This window comes from Crassostrea angulata, chromosome 10 (genome assembly GCF_025612915.1).
Source record: "Crassostrea angulata isolate pt1a10 chromosome 10, ASM2561291v2, whole genome shotgun sequence".
Classification (NCBI taxonomy): Eukaryota; Metazoa; Mollusca; class Bivalvia; order Ostreida; family Ostreidae; genus Magallana; species Magallana angulata.
This window is the reverse complement of record NC_069120.1, coordinates 43,477,364-43,497,266: the sequence shown is the minus strand read 5'-3', so window position 1 is coordinate 43,497,266 and position 19,903 is coordinate 43,477,364. Positions and strand designations below refer to the sequence as shown.

The following is a 19,903-nucleotide window of genomic DNA, read 5'->3' as shown; positions in this document are numbered from 1 at the left end:
ACGTGGTGCACCTCGCGCGTTGATTTGATTAACAGGGGTAACACGTGGACTCGGACTGAAACTGCATTCTGGATTCAGTCACAATCAATCTAATTTAGATTGCATTCACAATGTACTATATTTTTTTGTGGATACTAATTTTATGAATATATACTTTTAAATGAATGTACGTAAAATTACGCCTAAAACTCTCTCTCTCTCTCTCTCTCATAACGATCATAATAAGAGAATATCTAGAAACCCCTTCTGTAAGATAAAGAAGAAGGGGGGGGGGGTGTTGTGTTGTACAGTTTGACAAAGTAGTTTGCAATTATCTTTTGTATTGAACAGGTGTGGAAACCTCTAGGATATGCCGTTGTCTACCTTGGGTTTGCAAATCACTATATACAGGAAATAATATCGACTTAAACTAAATATACCCAAGAAAAGAAATGTGTACATAAATAGTTTGCATTGTATTTTTCAAGTTCGAGTTGTATGCAATTAATAACATGTACAGTTTCCCATGTTGTTTTGTGATGCCAAATAATTTCCTCCTTCCTTTTTTTGTAAAGAATAAACACCTTTGAGTAGTAATATAACAAGCTTATCAGGTTAAAATAAGAGAACAACACTAATTATTTTATAATTATCTACATGTACCTTACTCTGATGTCAACCTGAAAAATATTTTTGCGACCTTAAATTCCCATAATACTTAACCGCCTAGCAAAAAATGATAAGCGGTAAGCGCGCTGTTTTTCCTTAAATTTAAAAAATCAGATAAATTTTCATTTGTTTAATGATGCTTCCGTCTATCAGTACTTTCAGTACTTTGATTGATATTGCTGTATAAAGAAACGGTGATTTAAAAGGCTATTTTCTATGCGTTGTTTTATTTGACAATGCATTGTCACTTTTTCCACTTAACTACTTGGGCGGAAGTGCTTCACCGGAAGTTTCAGACACCACATTGTTTACTGTAAACAAATAACTTTGTTACCATATACTTAAAATATTTTGAGATGTTGCCTTTAATATAATACTATTTATACATTATCATAGTTTGATACTATCAGTGAGATACTTATATAATGTGTTATACAATATTGTTTTTATTATGGTGTTATGGTGTCACTTGTACACTTACTGTAGTGTCATATTGTTGATGTTGAGGACGATGATGATGCGATGGTGATATCGACGACGATGGTGATGTCGATGACGACGATGATGTTATGGTGATGTCGACGACGATGATGATGTTGGTCACGTCGATGATGATGATGATGATGATGTAGATGATGTCGTTCATAGTGACGTCGGTGACGATGATGAAGTAGATGATTATGGTGATGACGATGATTTCTATTATGATTATGGTGTTGTAGATGACGATGTTGACGACAGTGTCGGTAATTATAATGACGACGGTGATGAAGGTGATGATGATGATTGTGGTGACGTAACTACTTTAGTTGTAGTTGTCCGTAGCTGGTCCAGGACTACAGCCCCGGAGGTTCGGACACTCTTCTTAAATGATAGATGATAAGTTGTAAAGAGGTGTTTGTTTAATCATATATTTTTTGGTCATTTGTATATACATCATATGTTTTTCTTGTTGAGTGAAAGGTGTATGAGTTTTTGAGTGGTTTAGTGTTTATATTTCTCTTTTCTTTCTTTCTCTTATTTTCTTTTGTTAATGAATGTTGTTAAATCTAAGATGTCTTGTTGTTGTTGTTGTTGTTGTTTGGGGTAGCCTCCGCTCATCCCGTTACACCCGGGACAGAGGTTTTTTTGGAAAGAAATTGTTTGATGAACAATAAAGACCTGGAAAGGTCATCCAAGTTTAATACAAACACACAAAAGCAAAACATACGATTTTGTTTGGAGAGCCAGATTGAGAATTCTAACATTAATTAATTGAGGCAAATAAAACTGATTGTGTAAGAGAGAAATAATAATACCGGTATTCCATTATTTAAAAAACATTTCCTGTGAAAGAATATACGAAGTTGGAGCTGGTGAAATTCTTCATAAATGTATCGAAATTTAATTTTGCAGGTCGAAATTACCATGTTCGATCATTCCATTCTGATGGCCCTTATATCAGGCATGTCTTATAGAAACCGAAAAAAATCTTTTCTTATTATCTTCAAATAGGAAAGCGAACCCTCCCCCTATATAAAACTATATAAGATACACATGTATGAAAATAAAACTCAGTTTTCTTACCCCCCCCCCCCCCCGAATGTTCGTGGGTAGCCAAAATGCTTCTGGTTCGCGAGGACGTTATTTTGTTTGTAGTGTTAAGTGGTTTCGTGAATATTAAAGAAATGCTTCTACATACGTTCGTGGGGATGTACATTCGTAGAAGAGAGTTACCGACGAAATCCACGAAAATTGCCCCTCCACGAACAACGATGATTACACAGTATTCCCTTTTTACTTTATATTTATCTTATTTGCCATACCTTAAAAAAGTTGTTTCAGGTAAAACAAATCAAAAATGCTTAAATAAATAAACACTGTTAGTACACAATAGCAATATGTTCCCAAAGTCAATTTAGATAACAAATTTTGAATTTGTGACAATCTTCATCGATTTATTATATGTATACAGTTAAAAAGGCTAGATGGTCACGTCCATTTTTTTACTATTTCTAAGATATAAAGGAAATGTCACAAATTTGAAAAATTACATTTTTTCTATTTCAAATGCTACTTCATAATGTCTCGCATGGTCTGGGTGAATGTTTGGTTTGCCCAATCCTTTCGGCGACAATCTTTAGACAATCCAAAGTAGGAGATAAGAATTAACACAAATTTTAAAGGTTATATATTTGTATTTTTGGTTTTGTTTACTTTACTAAACACTAGTTCATAGATCCAAAAACATTAACAAAACATTGGTACATCTGATGCGTAATTGTTCATCATCGAGTCTCCTTTATAATTCAAGATATGCATACATTGTAACTATAGGGTTTGAAAAAAAAACAACCTCTTGAAAACCAATTGAATTTTCCCCCATCATACATGTCTTTGTTCATTCAAAACTGCGTGGAAATCCAATAATACCATTCTCTATCTTTAGGGGATATTGAGCGACGCAAAATGATGACCGGGCTACAAGCACAATAAAAAAAGATACATGTAAATTTCAATGAAGATGGCATGATGCTTTCAAATTTTATTTGCTAGATGATTATGATAGCTTAATACCCATGGAATTGAATTCATTGAAATGACGTAGCTTTGTCATTTTTCCAAACCATCCAGTTAACATTTAGTTGACTGAATTGCATTGGTTTATCCAATGTCAAATTCCATTTGCTTATCTTAAAACACCGTGCACTACCTGTAAAATTAAAAGCTATCTCTATTCCTCTCAGACTGACCCTGCGCCGATCAGGACATCCTCACCAGGAGAGGGTGGTAGTTCATCTATAAAGTGAACATACATGTAAATGCATGTGTTAAATTTTAACTGAGTGGTTAAAATTTATGAGTCTTTTCAAAAAAAGCATCCACTTTCATTTATGATCAAAAAATCTAAGAGGAGAATCAACTATTTTTATGCATGAAACTGAATACGTTCATTGTAGATCATCAAAATTCATTCGCAGCGCGACGCTGTGTCCATATTGATGTTTGTAAAGAAAAAAAGGATTTTAAATATCAAGTGAAAAAGGAAAAAATAATGGAATACAATGTGTCATTGTTAACAAACTGTTTTTTTTTAAATAGATAATCAATTAAACGTACTTGTCACAGTGTCCTGGTCACTGAACGTGTAAATACTCAATGTGTTGTTGTACAGTGTTCCTACCCAAAGGCTTTGAGTATGAACATCGTAACCCAGACTGCAAGGTTCATCTTCCTCTTGCGGTTCCATCACATGCAACAGGAACTGTCCATCTTTATCTATCATGTGCACTGTTTTGGATATACTATCACAGACAAAAATGTGTGACAATGCATTTGTGCAGATTCCACCTGGTAATAGTCCTGATCCTAATGGATGCCCTGTGTAGGAGAAACGATGTCTTCCATCCCGATCTGTTACCACTAAAGCATCATCGTCGCACACCACGATATCCCCGTTGTTGTTCTCCGTTATAAAGCGCGGTCCACGGTACAGTTCCAATTCGTTGTCGTTATATTGTATTGTTTGTGCCAGTTCTCCGCTTTGGTTGTACCGAGTTACTTTGCCTATGTTTGGTTCCTCTATGTACATCCCGACCAGTAAATCTCCAGTGAACGGTGACCAACAAACACATCGTGGTCTCCAGGTAGAAGTTTGATTCGTAGTAGAGAATGGCCATTTTACATACTGCCATTTAGCGTCTTTATTAAAAGAAGACGGCATCCATATATGGCACTGTGGTATCCTTATAGAGGCCGTTGTCAGTGTAAATAAGGTTGTACTTCTCATATCCTTTGATAATTTTCTTATGTTATATTCCTCATCTATATAAAATAGTTCATCTTCATTGTTCACAGAATGTAGTCCAGAATATGAATCTTCACATAAATCTTCCAGATGATGCAAAGTTTCCCCTGCTTTATTTGTCAAGATAATAGATTTTTTATCGTGGACCCAGGCCCTATCTGATGTCACACAGGAAATGTGATGACAGCTAAAGACACCCATCACTTCTGGAGAGATGGATAACTTTTTGGGAGAACCTAATCCCAATAAGTTGTCCTTTCTTTCTTGTGGGGTTTTTGTTTCCGGTGTTTGGACATCCCCCATTCCCTCCACCTCATCAAAAATGTCTGCATTCAAATCTACAATGTACAAATATGAGACCCTAAGCCTTAATAACGAATAACTTTATTCATTGAAGAAATTAATCAATTGACAATTTTTATGTCAAATTTTACTAAATGTAGCATATGAAAGTTTACTTATGAAATACTTAATAATTATTCATGAACAAAACATACTAACAAACAATAAAGCATTAATCAGACTTGCCTGTCAAACCCCCCTGTCGTGTGATAAACCTGTAAACGCAGATTGTGCTATATTGATTAGATCCAACCCAGAAACGGTGAGTATTGGCATCATAGCTCAGGCTGTGTGGTGTAAATATCCCTGAAGGTCTTATACGTAGATATGACAGGAACTGACCGTCCCTGTCTATCATCTGTACTGTGTTGGCTTTACCATCACACACCAGGATGTGTGATAGCACGTCAGTACAGATTCCATATGGAATAAGTCCTATTTCTGGTGGATGTCCTGTGTAGGAGAAACAATGTCTTCCTACACAATCTGTTACAACTACTCCTATATTAATGTCAGACACCACGACATCCCCATTGTTATTTTCTGTTATATAGCGTGGTGATTTATATAAGTTATTTCCTGTGTTGTCGGTAAATACTGTTTGTGTCAGTTTTCCGATCTGGTTGTACCGGGTAACTTTACCTGTCTCTTTTTCCTCTAAATATCGATACACACCGACCAGTAGATCTCCAGTGGACGGAGAACAGTAAACACACCTTGGTCTCCACGGAGAATCTTTTGTCTCAATAAATGTAGTGGCTGTTTTCATATCCCTTGAAAGTTTAGTGATGCAACCATTACCAATAAAAATCAATTCGTTCTCTTTGTTCACGGTGTGAAATCCATCAGAATAATTTGATAACTTGTTCAAGGAATAAAGAGTGTCACCTTTTGTGTTTATCAACATCAGATGGTCTCTGTAACTGATCCAAACCCGGTCTGATGTTACACAGGAAATGTGGTCACAATGTCTTGCGTCTTTCACTGACAAAGATTGATGTAACTCAACACCAGTCATCAGTTTCAGCAGACGCTCATTTTTAAAGTGTCGTTTTTCTCCATCTCTCATTTTGATATCAATCAGTGACTCCAACACATCCTTTGTGTTGATAGCGTTATTAATGGAAAGATGGTTGGTGTGGATAGTAAGATGTGGGCTGTCACATATTTGGGGGATGTGAGATTTCTCTCTGAGAAATTGCACTGGATTTATTGCTGACTGTTCATATCTAAGCTCGTATCTTTCTGTACTGTAACAATATCTCCTCTGTTTTGAACATCTGTGTTTGAAATTAAATCCACCAAACCCATTGTGAAGGCGATCCTTTAGTCTCTGGGCCTTTTTTAACATCTTAGATTGATATAATGTGAATGTTTCGTGACAGATATTGTGATCTTCCTCGATTGTTGTCATGAGAACTTGTCTGTTTAGAAGAACCTCACTTCTAATGATTTGAATCATTCTTCGCTGGTCTTCTTGCTCTGTTTCATCTCTAATATATAGTAAGGTATGTTTCCTGTGCTCCTTGCCGAGACAACAGGCAGGTTGCTCACTTAGATCATGGTGCTCTTTTATATCTGAGTGTTTCGAGTGGTTCACTTGTTTTAGATTTGATATGGGTTTATCACGGTATATTACAATATTATGGTCAATTGTTTTTAGATCTTGTTTATGGTTTACTGTACACTGGGAACACATATCACATTCACACGTTATACAAGAGTAATTCGTGTCCCCTTGACACGTATAACACGTATGCACTTTGTATTTGGTGGCAAACATTTCCATCATGTTTTTTAGGGTGGTTGCTTCGGACGTATAATATATTCACCTTAAATAAAAAACAAGATTTTTTTTTTTGCATTGTTATTCGACAAAAAAATAATTCTAAAATTGTATAAAAGTTTATAAATATGTCTGGAACAACGGGATATCCAGGGGCCACATCGCTAACATGATTACAATAACTTCACCTTTTTTTTTAAAAACTCTAAACTCAGAAAAGGGAAGAATTTAAAAACAAATACGTAGATTTTGTTTGAATTTTACAAAGGATAACACCTGTTTTTTTTCTTTTCTTTTATACATAAATAAAAGTAGATTCTTAACAAAAGATATGCAGACTTATACAATTTCAATAGATTGTTGTGATTTTCTCAAAATTAATAATAACTCACAACTTTTCTCCGAAGATTGTTTTGTTCTTTAACACGTTTTCTTTATTTGAGTATCAGATATAAATTAATGTGATTGTTTTGTTCAACCTTGTTATTACAATAGTTTAACTTCTCTTTTCCGAAGAAGGATTTGATTATCACCGTCTCATTCAAATTGGTGTAAAGCCTTTTCTGACCAAAAGCGATTTCCATATAAATAAATCTTCAATTCAAAATCAAACAAGCTTATGTCCTTTTTATATCAAAATTAGTAAGCAATAATTTGTATCCAATTAGATGCTCCAATTACAATTTAAGTAACATTTGAGTCCCCTCTGCACGAGAGTTGTGATATGTGACATGAATTCAAATATTCTGTCTATTACACATGAAGCTTGCTTCCATATTTGTTTCAAAATTCTTATCGTTTTCATATTCGCTATATTTCTTTATACAATTTAACTTTACCCTCCGCTTCTGACGAGTCGCATGAAAACATGTTATTTCAAACAATTTATAATTACACAAATAATCCCGACTGTCATTTATTTTTAGAAGAAATAAAGCATTATTTAAGTTTTTTTTAAATTTATAAAAAGGTTAAAACATTATATACACCGTTCCGATGTGTTCACTTTTTTAATTGACTTCCTGGCGGCCGCTGATAAAATTCTTACAAGTTTACGGATTTTTCCGTTTTTTCCCGTTTTCATTTCTTCTGAACAGATTGCAAAAAATTGTTATTGAATTAATTTTGTGGGGACGGGAATTTTGATGGTGTGTCAACTCACTCTGAATTTATCTGTAGGTAACACATGTAGACTGACATTTATGGAATCATTTGAATTCGTGTATGCTCAATTTTCATGGATTTCTTTAATCCTATTATCCAGGAAATTAAATCCACGACAAATTGTGTGAAAAAGTTACAGGAATGATATAATAAGTATAAATTAAATATGAAATAATGAATTGTATTAATAAACATGTAGAGCAAAAACTGTTCTTTTTTAAAATTCACATTAAGCTGTTAATGTCAATCGACATCTGCCGTTTCGAGCTAGATTCAAAGTGCAGTGACGTGAGTAACTCTCGGGAACTTTATAACAATATTTTTGCAATCTGTTCCCAAGAAATGGAAAAATATACGAGTCGATATACCTATAATGTATACATTTTCATTGTTTTATTTCAACATTTCTGTCTTGTCAGGAGGTTATACTTTTAAAGTTTTGTCAGATATGATTGCAAGTAGTTAACAATAGGAGGCTAAACACTTTTTTATAAACAAAAACAGAGTCTTTTTTATTGTTGTGGTGATTATTTTCTTACATGTTAACATAAAGATTTGACAATTTGACAAATATCGACCTAAAAAGTTGATTAAAAATCTGACAAATCGACATAGCTTTTTAATAAGTAGTGGCAAAATTATTGCGTTATAATAAACGATCGAAGAGTAATAAAATGATATGTAATGATTTTAAAATCTAACCTTATTAAATATTAAAGCTGACATGAATTCATAAATACGCATTATTTCCCTTTTATCTTCGACTACCGCCATATTAGTTGTCGATTTCTATTGTTCTGCTCATCGCTACACACCCCTTATATAAGGCCGAGAGCCCTCGTCTTGCTTCACCGCATTCAGGAATGTCATACACCCGAACACGTTACCTTGGACAAAAAGACTTGTAAAAACGCGTTTTGAACAAAAACAATTTGACAACCACTTCACTGGCAAGATATATCCAATAAACGACGAAACAAGACAGACTGAAATCCAGGCGCAGATACTTAAAAAATTCTTCGATAATTGTAGACCGTTTCCCTATGTATGTTATAACATCGTACATGCGCAAACCACACACTGTGACCGATCGAGCAATGTCAATTATTGCATGGATTTTATAAACGGGGAGTTTTTGTAGGAACGGATGGAAACGTTGTTACTTTCTTGGATTTACTATCATTTATCTACTGTGTTGGATGTAGTGTTGCCGGGGTTTTCAAGAAGATTTAGACGTTATGCACTCTGTATGAACGACACACGTGTTCGATGTGCATGCGAAGTAAGGCAGCACTGTCTGTGCAAATAAAACGGATACCTTGGAAATCCCTTCAAAGAATAAATATATTTGTATTTCATTGATTGTTGTTTTCTTTATTCTTTATTACTACATTTTACTACAATGTGTAGTTCATGCATTTAGAAGTCCGTGCAACGTGAATGCCTCGATCGGAAAGCAACCGACCGTAACTTTCTCAACCGGTATATACACCTCAGTGGCAGTACAGGAGCGATCGAAACTAATATGGCGACCAAATGCTTTTATGATTTGCAGGATAAATTCAAAGTTCTTGATATTACGAAACATATGTTCAATGAAGTCTCTAGGTCACCAAACGGTTTGATGGAAGCAAGCTGCATAGAAATAAAATATAAATCAACAAATTCAATATTTTATCACCGACTTTTTTTTTTAATTTATCAAAAAATCTATTGATCATTTCAATTTGTGAATTATGCATTTCAACATAACAGTTTTAGAGAAACTCGGTCAATAATAGATGGATACTAGATCGCACACTTCATTTAATTTTCCAAAGAATTAAGTCAACGTTAAAGAACTATATAATAAATAAGGGCAAGAAATTGAAACGTTTAAAGACAGAGATCATAACCAAGGTAAACCTGCCTAACATAAACACACCTATGTTGTTATTTAATGTCGGTATTAATATATGATGTAAAATCATACCTAGAAAGTGTTACAATCTATGCAGGTCAAATACAGCAAAATACAGGCTTTCACCTCCTAACGAAAAACGCATTAAGCATGAAATCAACTATCATATAACTAGAGTTAATTTCCTCATTTAAATTCTTCTTTCTGTTTAGATTGTTTACATTGTTGCCAACGCACTTCGGTAACGACACATTTCGTTCCTGAAATGTTTCGCTATTTTAATATCATATTCAAAAAGGATACAACAATTTAGCAAAAGGGATCTGGATTTAATTATTATGATGATAACTCCAAATATACCCCCACCCTTCAACTTAATGATGGAGAATAATAATATAAGTTCATAATAAATAGATCCAATATGTATACATGGATTTGAAAGTAAGATAACTTGATCTGATTATTAAGTTTACTGAGTTGTTATCTCAAATCTATCATTGCAGATACTTTTAATCTGCTACAGATAAATATTTTAATGTGCTACCATGCTATGAAAAATCTAAAACTTACTTGAGATTGGAAAAAATTCACTTTCACTATCAGTGCAATTCTTATCTGCCTGTAAAAAATTTAAGAGTCAAATTTCAAATCCATCTTTCTCTCTTCTTTTCTCTCTCCTCTCTCTCTCTCTCTCTCTCTCTCTCTCTCTCTCTCTGTAAAATGATAAAAACATAAAAAATTATATTGTACTTAAATTGTATGAAACTTACCTGAAATTGCATTAATTCATTTTGACCTTCAGGGGCAGTTTTAATGAAAGAATTCAGATCTGTCTGGAAAAAAGTGCACTAAAGTGAATATTCACATCTCAACATCTCTCCCTCCAACTAAAACTTATTTATTCCTTCCAAAAAGTCTTCACCTGACTAACATACTCAGCTTTGAAATATATCTTGATTTGGTGTTTCCAATTATACATTTTATTCAATATTATATTTATTGGTAATATGCATTTAATATCAATTTAATTTAATATTCAATTCAATTTCATATTTTATACATTTTATTTAAGATTTATAAGTAAAAAAATGCCCATGATGAATCAGTAAACACCATGTTCTGCATCTCTATTTGGTTACATATCAAAATAACTATTCAAATCACCTTAAGCTTCCTAACTGTCTCCTGATTTGAAACCATAACATCCATTTCAGCAGTTGCAGAGGACAAGTCATCATGAAGTGGCTCTTCATTTATAACATGTTGTCTCTGAGTCTGTAAGAGGTCATTATATGCAACAAATATCAATAAGACAACAAACCAGGTCATATGCTTAAATTAAGAAACCCTATGCCTAAGGAAGACTAAAAAATCTACATTTAACAAAAAAAAAATCCATGCAAATGCCTAACAGAATACCATATAGTTAAAAAAGTATGTAATAAATAAATTGCATTTTTCTTCATAAACACATCAATATATGTATCATTAAATCTCATCTCAAGGTAAAAGTAATCTTATTTAAAATGTTTTATAATATCCAAAAAAAAAACACCCATAAAATACTTCTAGGGATTATCTTAGCATCAAACCTTTGTTGTTATATCCCTTGTCATCACATCTTCATCTTGGGCACTTAGCTTTACTAGGCAGCTGGTGCATATAGCTAAAACAATTATTTCTCAATTTAACCATGGTAATAGCCACTAATAGGCCTAGTCATATTAAATAGATCTTACTTATCATAGAGTATATTTTTTTACACTGTGACTGAATGTTTAGTAAAAAAATAAATAATCAAAAATTTTAAGATCTTTGTCATCATCATACTTTAAAATCATTATCAATCTCATATCATTTAAGAGAGTAAGTATAAATGCATATTCGTTTCCATTATAGATCATTGTGCATTTGTGTATTATATATACCGGTAGGTTATACTTACGGGTTCCAATTGGTAGAACGGGTCCATATCCTCTGTGTATTTTAAGGATGTCACTGAGAGTAAGTGACCTGCTACACTTTTGCTTTTTGGTGATTGATGATGATGGATGCGATTCGTGAGAGTTTATGAAAAATGGGACTTGGCAAGTTTTTCCTCTATGCACATCGGAATTTCGTTTTAACAAGAAAGTGAAATGGGTTGAACAAATATAAACCTTATGAAAAAGTTTTGGTAATAGACCACATCCAGTGAGAATAATAGCGAGCGCAGCTCGCCGGCGCGCAGCGCCGGCTAGCGAAGCGAGCTCTAAGAACCAGTGTGCGCGGGAAAAAGAACGAGCTAAACCTACAGTTCATCAAACACAATTTTTTGTCTACGTCCCATAATGCTCTCTAATGTTTACACCCGTGGTGCTATGCCAAAAATGGCCGACTTTTAACTCGTAATTTACGGTGACTTAAAGTTTGAAGACACGTTTTGAGTACCGCATATGCTTTGGCGAGACTCAAAAGATTTGTTACATGCTTCCATAGCTTCGTATTGAGTCGAGAAACGTAAACAAAGACGAACAAAGTCATGGATGACGTCACAGTGCACTCGCGCTATATTTCCCGCGAAAAATTTAGAGGTGGATCAAACATCTGTAATGAGTGTACTGGCTATTTCAGTATAGTCTGCGATACCTGCCTCATTGACATATGATTTGTTTTTAATCTTTTTTTAATATAGAGATTTTATATATATATAAACTAGCAAGGGCCATACTTTACTGTCATGTCGATCCATTTTTAAAGTAATTGTGCATGCATGTACCGTGCAGTAGGCAGGTAAGTATATGAGTAGGGAGGAAATAAACAATAGGACATTTTGAACTAAATAAAAAGGAATAAAATGAAAAAATAAACAGGTAAAAAAATTATGTAGATATTGCATAAAGTCATACCATTAAATAAAAGTGGGAAATTACACACCTACAAACAGGTACCGGGCTCTCTCTCTCTCTCTCTCTCTCTCTCTCTCTCTCTCTCTCTCTCTCTCTCTCTCTCTCTCTCTCTGGGTAGGGGGTTGCGCTGTATATATCATAACCATTAAAATTAGTACATTTGGCATACTTATTGTAGAGCAATACTCTCTCAAAAATTCTTTGACGTTCGTTGATACCTAAATAAAACTATAAGTTGACAATGATGCAAGGTACAGTATGTGTAATTCTTGCTCCGCTCGCCAGAACGGTAGCACCGTAAAACATATTATTTCTATTGTTGATATCAGCCGTGTTTAAATCAATTAAATCATTAGAACATAAAGAATTTTCCGGGAAAATAAAATGACAGATCATTGTTGTTATCTTCTGCTAGCTGTTTACATGATGTTTTCTATTTTTCAATACAAAAGAGTTACTGCAAGGGCAGTAACTCTTAATGGAATTTAGGTGTTTCCCCTTGGAATTCAAGATTTTTACATGCAAATATTTACATTAATTTAAATAACACAACTCTTATTTTGGGAATGTATATAGGTTATACGAAGAACTTTATATTAGGGAAGTCAAACAGACTTTTTTATTTTGCGTTCAAAATATATATCCCAATGAATTATAAAGGAAATATAGCCGGATAGACAAAACTTAAATTTACAGCTCTCCACAAAAACATCGAAACCTTAAAATTTTACATACACCAATAGATTACGCTAGCACTAGGTTATATTTTTATAGTTTTATGAAAATTGATAACCATTGTTTTCCTACAAATTTTGGTGCTTACAGAGAATGACTCTTAAAACGATTAACCTGGATATGTTTTATTTTCTTTTTGATTCAATACTATATGTTTTTGAAATAAATCGCATTAATGAGCATGATTGAAAAGCCATATATACTGGGAGAAAAGACACAAAAAATATGTAAATTTATTTACAGATTCTTTCTTCCTTAGTACAATCAAAAGATTGAGTCAATAATAGGGAACATTTTTCACGTAATGCAAAATAATCAAGGTAAATATTTCTTTCGAATGGCTCTATTTGCCCAAGGGCTGATAAGGGTATTTCTGACTTGGTCCTGATCAAAAATAAATTTGATCACATGATAGAAGTTTGTTTTGTTTTGTGTTTTAATTGTTTGCTGGTCAAGGTTGTCATGAAGATGTTCCCCTTTTTGTTCAAACAAAGTAACTTGTCTGATATCCTTTAAAGATCATGTTTCTTTGCTCTTTGGAATTTAGAAATTTGTAAAAAAAAAAAAAAAAAAAAAAAAAATTATAAAATATGTTGAATTATCAATGTAATGATACAGTAATTTAACTAATTCTGCGACATTGTCCTTTGAGTTTTAGTAATAGTTCTACAAAAATCTTCCAAACAGACCTTTACCAGTTGCTTCAAGAAATTACTATTACAAAAATGTTATCATGTCATATGTCATAACAATCATATCATTATAAAATAGCGATGCTACTGAGAGCTGATCATAATTTTTTCAGACACTCATTTTCTTCTCTTAAGTCTCCACTGTGTATGTGGTTTGAATTTTACTCACATATTTTACCACTTCAACGGTGGATGGATTTTGATCTACAATAAACAGAAAAAAGTCTTTGATGTATGATTGTATCGAATATAACCTTATAAAAAATTCCTAAAGAAATTTAAAAAAAATCATGAAGCCTACAATAAGAGCCCCGTTAAGTTAATGTTGATCTCCATTACATTATGTAAATAATTTTTATTGATAACATGCAACTAATACCAGATTAACAGTGTCTGTGAACTATAAAATTAATACGTCATACATTATAAACAGAATATGCGATGCTGACATCATTTCTGCTTCATTTTGTAAAGATAAAAAAAAATTTATTTGCAGTTTTTCATTTTATAATACACTGTACATATAACACATTCATACACAAATACATACAAGTCATGATCTCATAAATTTTGAAAACTATTCAAGTTGATACAATTTTGCATAAACTGAAATGAATAAAGCTCTTGAAATTAAATATTAAGAAAAAGATTTTTCCTTTCAAACCATCTATCATTATGTTTATCATAAGAAGAGTTTCTTATAGCAACACATTTTTCAATTTCATATCTAAAGTTTAAGTGACATAGTAGACCTGCAAATATTGGAACTTTTTTGTTGTACAGACATTGAAAAATATATTGTTTTGTATACAGGATCAAAAAGTTGATGACTAAGTTAGAATAAGAGGGAGGAGTCTCTCCAAATAATATGTTATACTCATTAAAGCCAACTCTTTTTGAAACAGCATGATATATATGCATACTTAAACTACTCCATAAATCTAAAGCAAAGGAACAGGATGTGAAGACATGTTCAATAGCTTCAACTTTATTATTACAAAAAGAACATATATCATTATCAATTATTTTCATCTTTTTAGATACGATTTTACAGGAAGAATTCTATGTAGAGTTCTATATTGTAGCCACTGTACAGTAGTATATGTTGTAACTTTGAAACATACTTTGAAAATACCCTGTAAAATTAGTTCGGAGTAGCCTCTCATGACAATTTTTGAATTCCATCGAATGATTGAGCTTGGAATAATACATTGGACATTTGTATTGATTTAATTATAAATAGGTTTAGTACATTTCTTGTACAAAAGTAATACAACACAGTAAAAGGGTAGAAAAGGACCAACAATATTGACATAGTTCTCCTTTGAAAAATTTGAGTCTTTAACAAACTTTCAAACAGCACTAATTATGCTGTTATATTGCATAAAACATACTTTGTTCAAATGAAATCTTTTTTCAAATTCAGATTTTGATAAAAATGACACATCATCATGTAAAAAGTCTTTAACAATTTTTACACCTTTTTGTACCATTCTTTATAAAACATAGACTTTTTCTCTACTTTAATGTTTGAGTTATGCCATATTGGAGAGAATATTATATTATTGTTAGAATCAGAAATTTGGTTAGAGTGTATGTTCATAACATTAAGCCAAGCATCAAAGACATCTCTCCAAAATATATTATTGCATTGTTCTATAAGTTTTTTAATTAAATTATCACCAAACTCTAAAAAACAAACCCCTGTGTCACCAAAGACAGCTTTAAAAATGCTCATCCATGATTGTCCCCCTTGCACCACTCTTTTGATCCAAGAACATATAAGCGAAATTATAAAAATTTTAAAATTTAACATTTTCAAACCTCCAGTGCAAAAGTTTTGGGTCACAATTGAACGTTTGACTTTGTAACACTTGGATTTCCAAACAAATCTAAAAAAAAACTCATTATCAAAAAATGTAAGTGTATCTTTCTTAGGATTCGGTAGGGAAATGAGTAAATGGTTTAATTTAGGTACAATAAGACTCTTAAGTACTGTAATTCTTCCAATGGGAGTAAGAATTCTTCTTTCCCATTGTTGAATCAAAGCAATGATTTTGGGAATTTGAATGTCATAATTTAAGTCTGGAATTTTTTCTAAGTCCACTGAAAAATGAATACCTGATAGCACAAATTCAGTGGCCCCCCAATCTAGTTTCCATCTAGAATGATGGAAAACTTCAGAAGAGAATTTTTTTGATCCAAACCGTACAATTTTAGTTTTTTAGCTATTAACTTGCAGACCAGAAATTTTTGAGAATAATTCTAAAGTTTCAAGAGCATTAAACAAGGATGATGCTGAACCATCAAGGATAAGTGACGTATCATCAGCGTATTGGGAAATTTTGTGTTCCCTATCATAGACAAAAATACCTCTTATATCCTTATTTTGTTTTATAAGTATAGCTAAGATTTCTGCACAGAGAATAAAAAGATATGGGGCTACGGGATCACCCTGACGACAACCTCTCTGTATTTCAAACTGCTGCGATAGAAAGCCGCTTTGAAGGATTGAAGCTTTAAAATTTGTATTTAAAATTTTTATCCAATTTATAATATTGTAAAAAAAAGCAGCACCTTATAAAGAAAAGACCATGATACCAAGTCAAAAGCTGTTTCAAAATCAATAAGCATAAGTAAACCAGGCAAATTATTAATTTCTGTGTAAGACATTAGTTCATATATAAATCTAGTGTTTTCCCCAATATATCTGCCCTGTATGAAACCTGCTTGTGTATTTGAAATAAGTAGGTCTAAGGTGGATTTTATTCTATAACTGATGCATCCAGATATTAGCTTGTATAAAACATTAAGTAAAGTAATAGGTCTCCAGTTTTTTTAAAAATTGCCTGGGTTTATCCCCTTTTGGCAGACATGATATGATTCCTAGTCTCTGGGACACTGGCAACTGACCATGCACAAAGATATGATTAATAGCGCTTGTAATGTATATTTTTAGATCATTCCAGAAAAATTTATAAAATTCAGCTGTAAAACCATCACTTCCTGGAGACTTGCTATTTTTCATACCCTTTAAAACATTTAAAATTTCTCTCTCACTAATATCTCTATCTAGAAAGTCAGCTGTTATATTGTCTAATTTTGGTATGTCTAAAGGCTGGACAACAGACTGTATATCTATATCTACAAGCTCTGAGTCTGAATTTTTAAACAACTTCTCATAGAAGGGCTTAACCTCTTCCATAATTTCTGATTGTTTAGATAAAATCTATTCTTCTGAAACAAATACTTTTTTAATATTTTTATTGAGATAATTCCGGGATTCTAAATGACAAAAATATTTAGTAGGTTTTTCACCCTCGTCAATCCACTTCGCCCATGAACGTATGAAATGTCCTCGTAATTTTTCTTTTCTTAAAGTTTCTAGAGTTGCTTGTTTTTCTTCTAACATTGAAAAGTCAAAATCAGTGCTATTTTCTAGTTCATTAATATCAGAAATTAACTGTTTTTCAATTTTATCATTTTCCCTCTTTCTGTATGATGAATAGGAAATAGTTATTCCTCTGATTTCCATGAGAAGGATGTCTAAAAAGGCAGACTCATCAATAGAGTTATTATATTGATCTTTAACAGACTGAATAAGATTTTTAACTTTTTCAACATATATTTTATCATGAAGTAAATTATTATTAAATTTCCATAGGCCTTTTCCTCGCACAAAAGTATTAAATTTAAGTTCATACACAACAACAGAATGATCTGATCTATAGCCTGATTTGATTGAAACAGTTTCAGTAATATTTGAAAAGTAAAGATAAATTAATAATATATCTAAATCTGAGCAATCTCTGTCTTTGAAGATCAAATAGATAACAGTCGCTAATTTATGTGAAAACTAGGAACAGCTTCTTTCACATTTTGCCCTGTTTTAAAGTGATTTTCGAGAATATTACAAAAATTGAAATAAAATGTAGAACATTTAGTTCACAAAAATATCTGAATCTATTAATGGTTACCTAATTAGAATTTCACAAAGGTAATTAAGACGTCATACAAAATTCCATTTTCCCGTATTTTTCATAATACTGAGCAGGACATATATTCTTCAGTAGTTTTTTTTTGTTTTTGGGATAGAGTATTATGTCCGCAGCCCTCGCCAGCAACGAAATTTACATCATAACTTTATCATGTAATATCACACGAAATATATTAGCGAAGGCTGCATACATAATTTTGCTCTTCAAAAACTATGAGAAATTGTGCAATCTTTTTATCATTTTTGACTATATCTTCAAATATGACAGAAAATCAAAGTCATTACGGGCCGCCGGAAGGCGGTCCGTTAATTGATATATATTTAAATAGTGTTGCTGCGTTTCTGCGGGATGGTTCTTTTTTATACTTAGTAGAGTGTCATGGTTGGCGCGTTTTTATCGAGACTATAATCCATTCGGAAAATTTCGGAGTTCTATATTCTTTTCAAAACAATGCAGCGAGAATCAGTATGCGGGACATACTATAGACCCGAAATACTAAAGACCTGAATGTCATTAAATTTTATATAAATGATATATTTGAATTTCTATATGCCGTGTCAAATAAAATGACTTTGTTTGAGCATTTATTATATTTCCATGTAAAATGTGGTAGAAATTATCATGAAATGACATCCATATCAATTAATTACGCAAAAATATGACAGAAATGAAAATTTGAATTGACTGGAAAATATGAACTAATCCATTATTTTTTATCATGTGGTTCATTACATTGCAACCAAAAAATGGTTTGAAATACATAATCTCCAAGAGAAAATGATGAATTGAACTTTGCATGAGAGTAATGTACAAATCAATGTGTTCTCCATTACTTCATACTATGGCAATGACCATACAATTACCGTTAGAAATGCTTACAGTAATGAACTCGGTTCTTTATGGTGATAGTAAAATGTTAAACTTCAAAACAATTAGATGCTGAAAGTATATTAGAATTAACCATAAAAATTAGTACAACCAACTTTTATTTTCTTCTTTGTGGTGTGTTTTTAAGTAAACAACCAATGATTCATACAAAAATTATATTTTTTGCGGCTCATTTGACGCTTGCGTCAATATGATTTCTTGTTATTCTCTTTCGAAAGCAGAACAAATGTACATTACCAAGAATTTTATGCACTCATATATTCAATATGGTAGATATGTATTTTCATGAGATTTAAACAACATTTGAATTTTATAGCATACATTGAAAAAAACTGTACATTAATCTTGCGTACCCGTTCGAGTGTCCTGTTTTGTTATATAGCAGAAGACACACAACTTGTTGTTTTCTCTCCCAACCCAGAGATGGTGAGCATTCATGTCATAATTTAAGCAGTTTGGTTTACCCATGTCTTCTGATTCTTTCCGTAGAAATGAGAGGAAACGACCGTTACTGTCTAACATATGCACTGCTTTGGTTCTAACATCACACACCAGGATGTATAACGACGAGTCAGTGCATATTCCGCGTGGCTCTAATACTGATCCTGGTGGTAGTCCTGTGTAGGAGAGACGGTGTCTTCCATTACGGTCTGTCACCACTACAGCACATGACTCAGACAGATAGTCAGACACCACGACATCTCCATTGTTGTTCTCTGTTATATAGCAAGATCTACTATACAGTCCAAGACCTGTGTTGTGGTGCTGTATGGTTTGTGTGAGTTGTCCGCTCTGGTTGTATCTGGTCACCTTGCCTGTCTTTATATCTGCTCTGTATTTGCCAACTAGTAAATCGGCAGTGGACGAGGACTAGTACAAACAATATGGAATTCATGTTGAATATGCTAAACAAGGGTACTTTGATGTCCTATGTTAAAGTTGTTATTATTCCATAGTATCTATCTGTATAAATCAATTCATTCTCATTGTTTACAGTGGGAACTCAGTGAAAGTAATCTGTACATAAGTCATTAAGCTAATGAAGAGTTTCGCCATTTGTGTTTGTCAGGATTAG

At 32.7% G+C, this 19,903-nt stretch overlaps 1 protein-coding gene across 1 annotated transcript; it reads right to left on the bottom strand.

Moving 5' to 3' along the window:
- Positions 1–2,258: 2,258 nt before the first annotated feature.
- Positions 2,259–9,834, bottom strand: LOC128164699 (uncharacterized). The gene is made up of 5 exons (XM_052828687.1): positions 9,700–9,834; positions 4,964–6,609; positions 3,748–4,773; positions 3,341–3,426; positions 2,259–3,108 (listed from the first exon to the last, which is right to left on the bottom strand). Exons 2-4 carry the CDS (start codon positions 6,567–6,569, stop codon positions 3,371–3,373), a joined length of 2,688 nt encoding a protein of 895 aa, XP_052684647.1. The 5' UTR covers positions 6,570–6,609; positions 9,700–9,834; the 3' UTR covers positions 2,259–3,108; positions 3,341–3,370.
- Between the last annotated feature and the right edge of the window lie 10,069 nt (positions 9,835–19,903).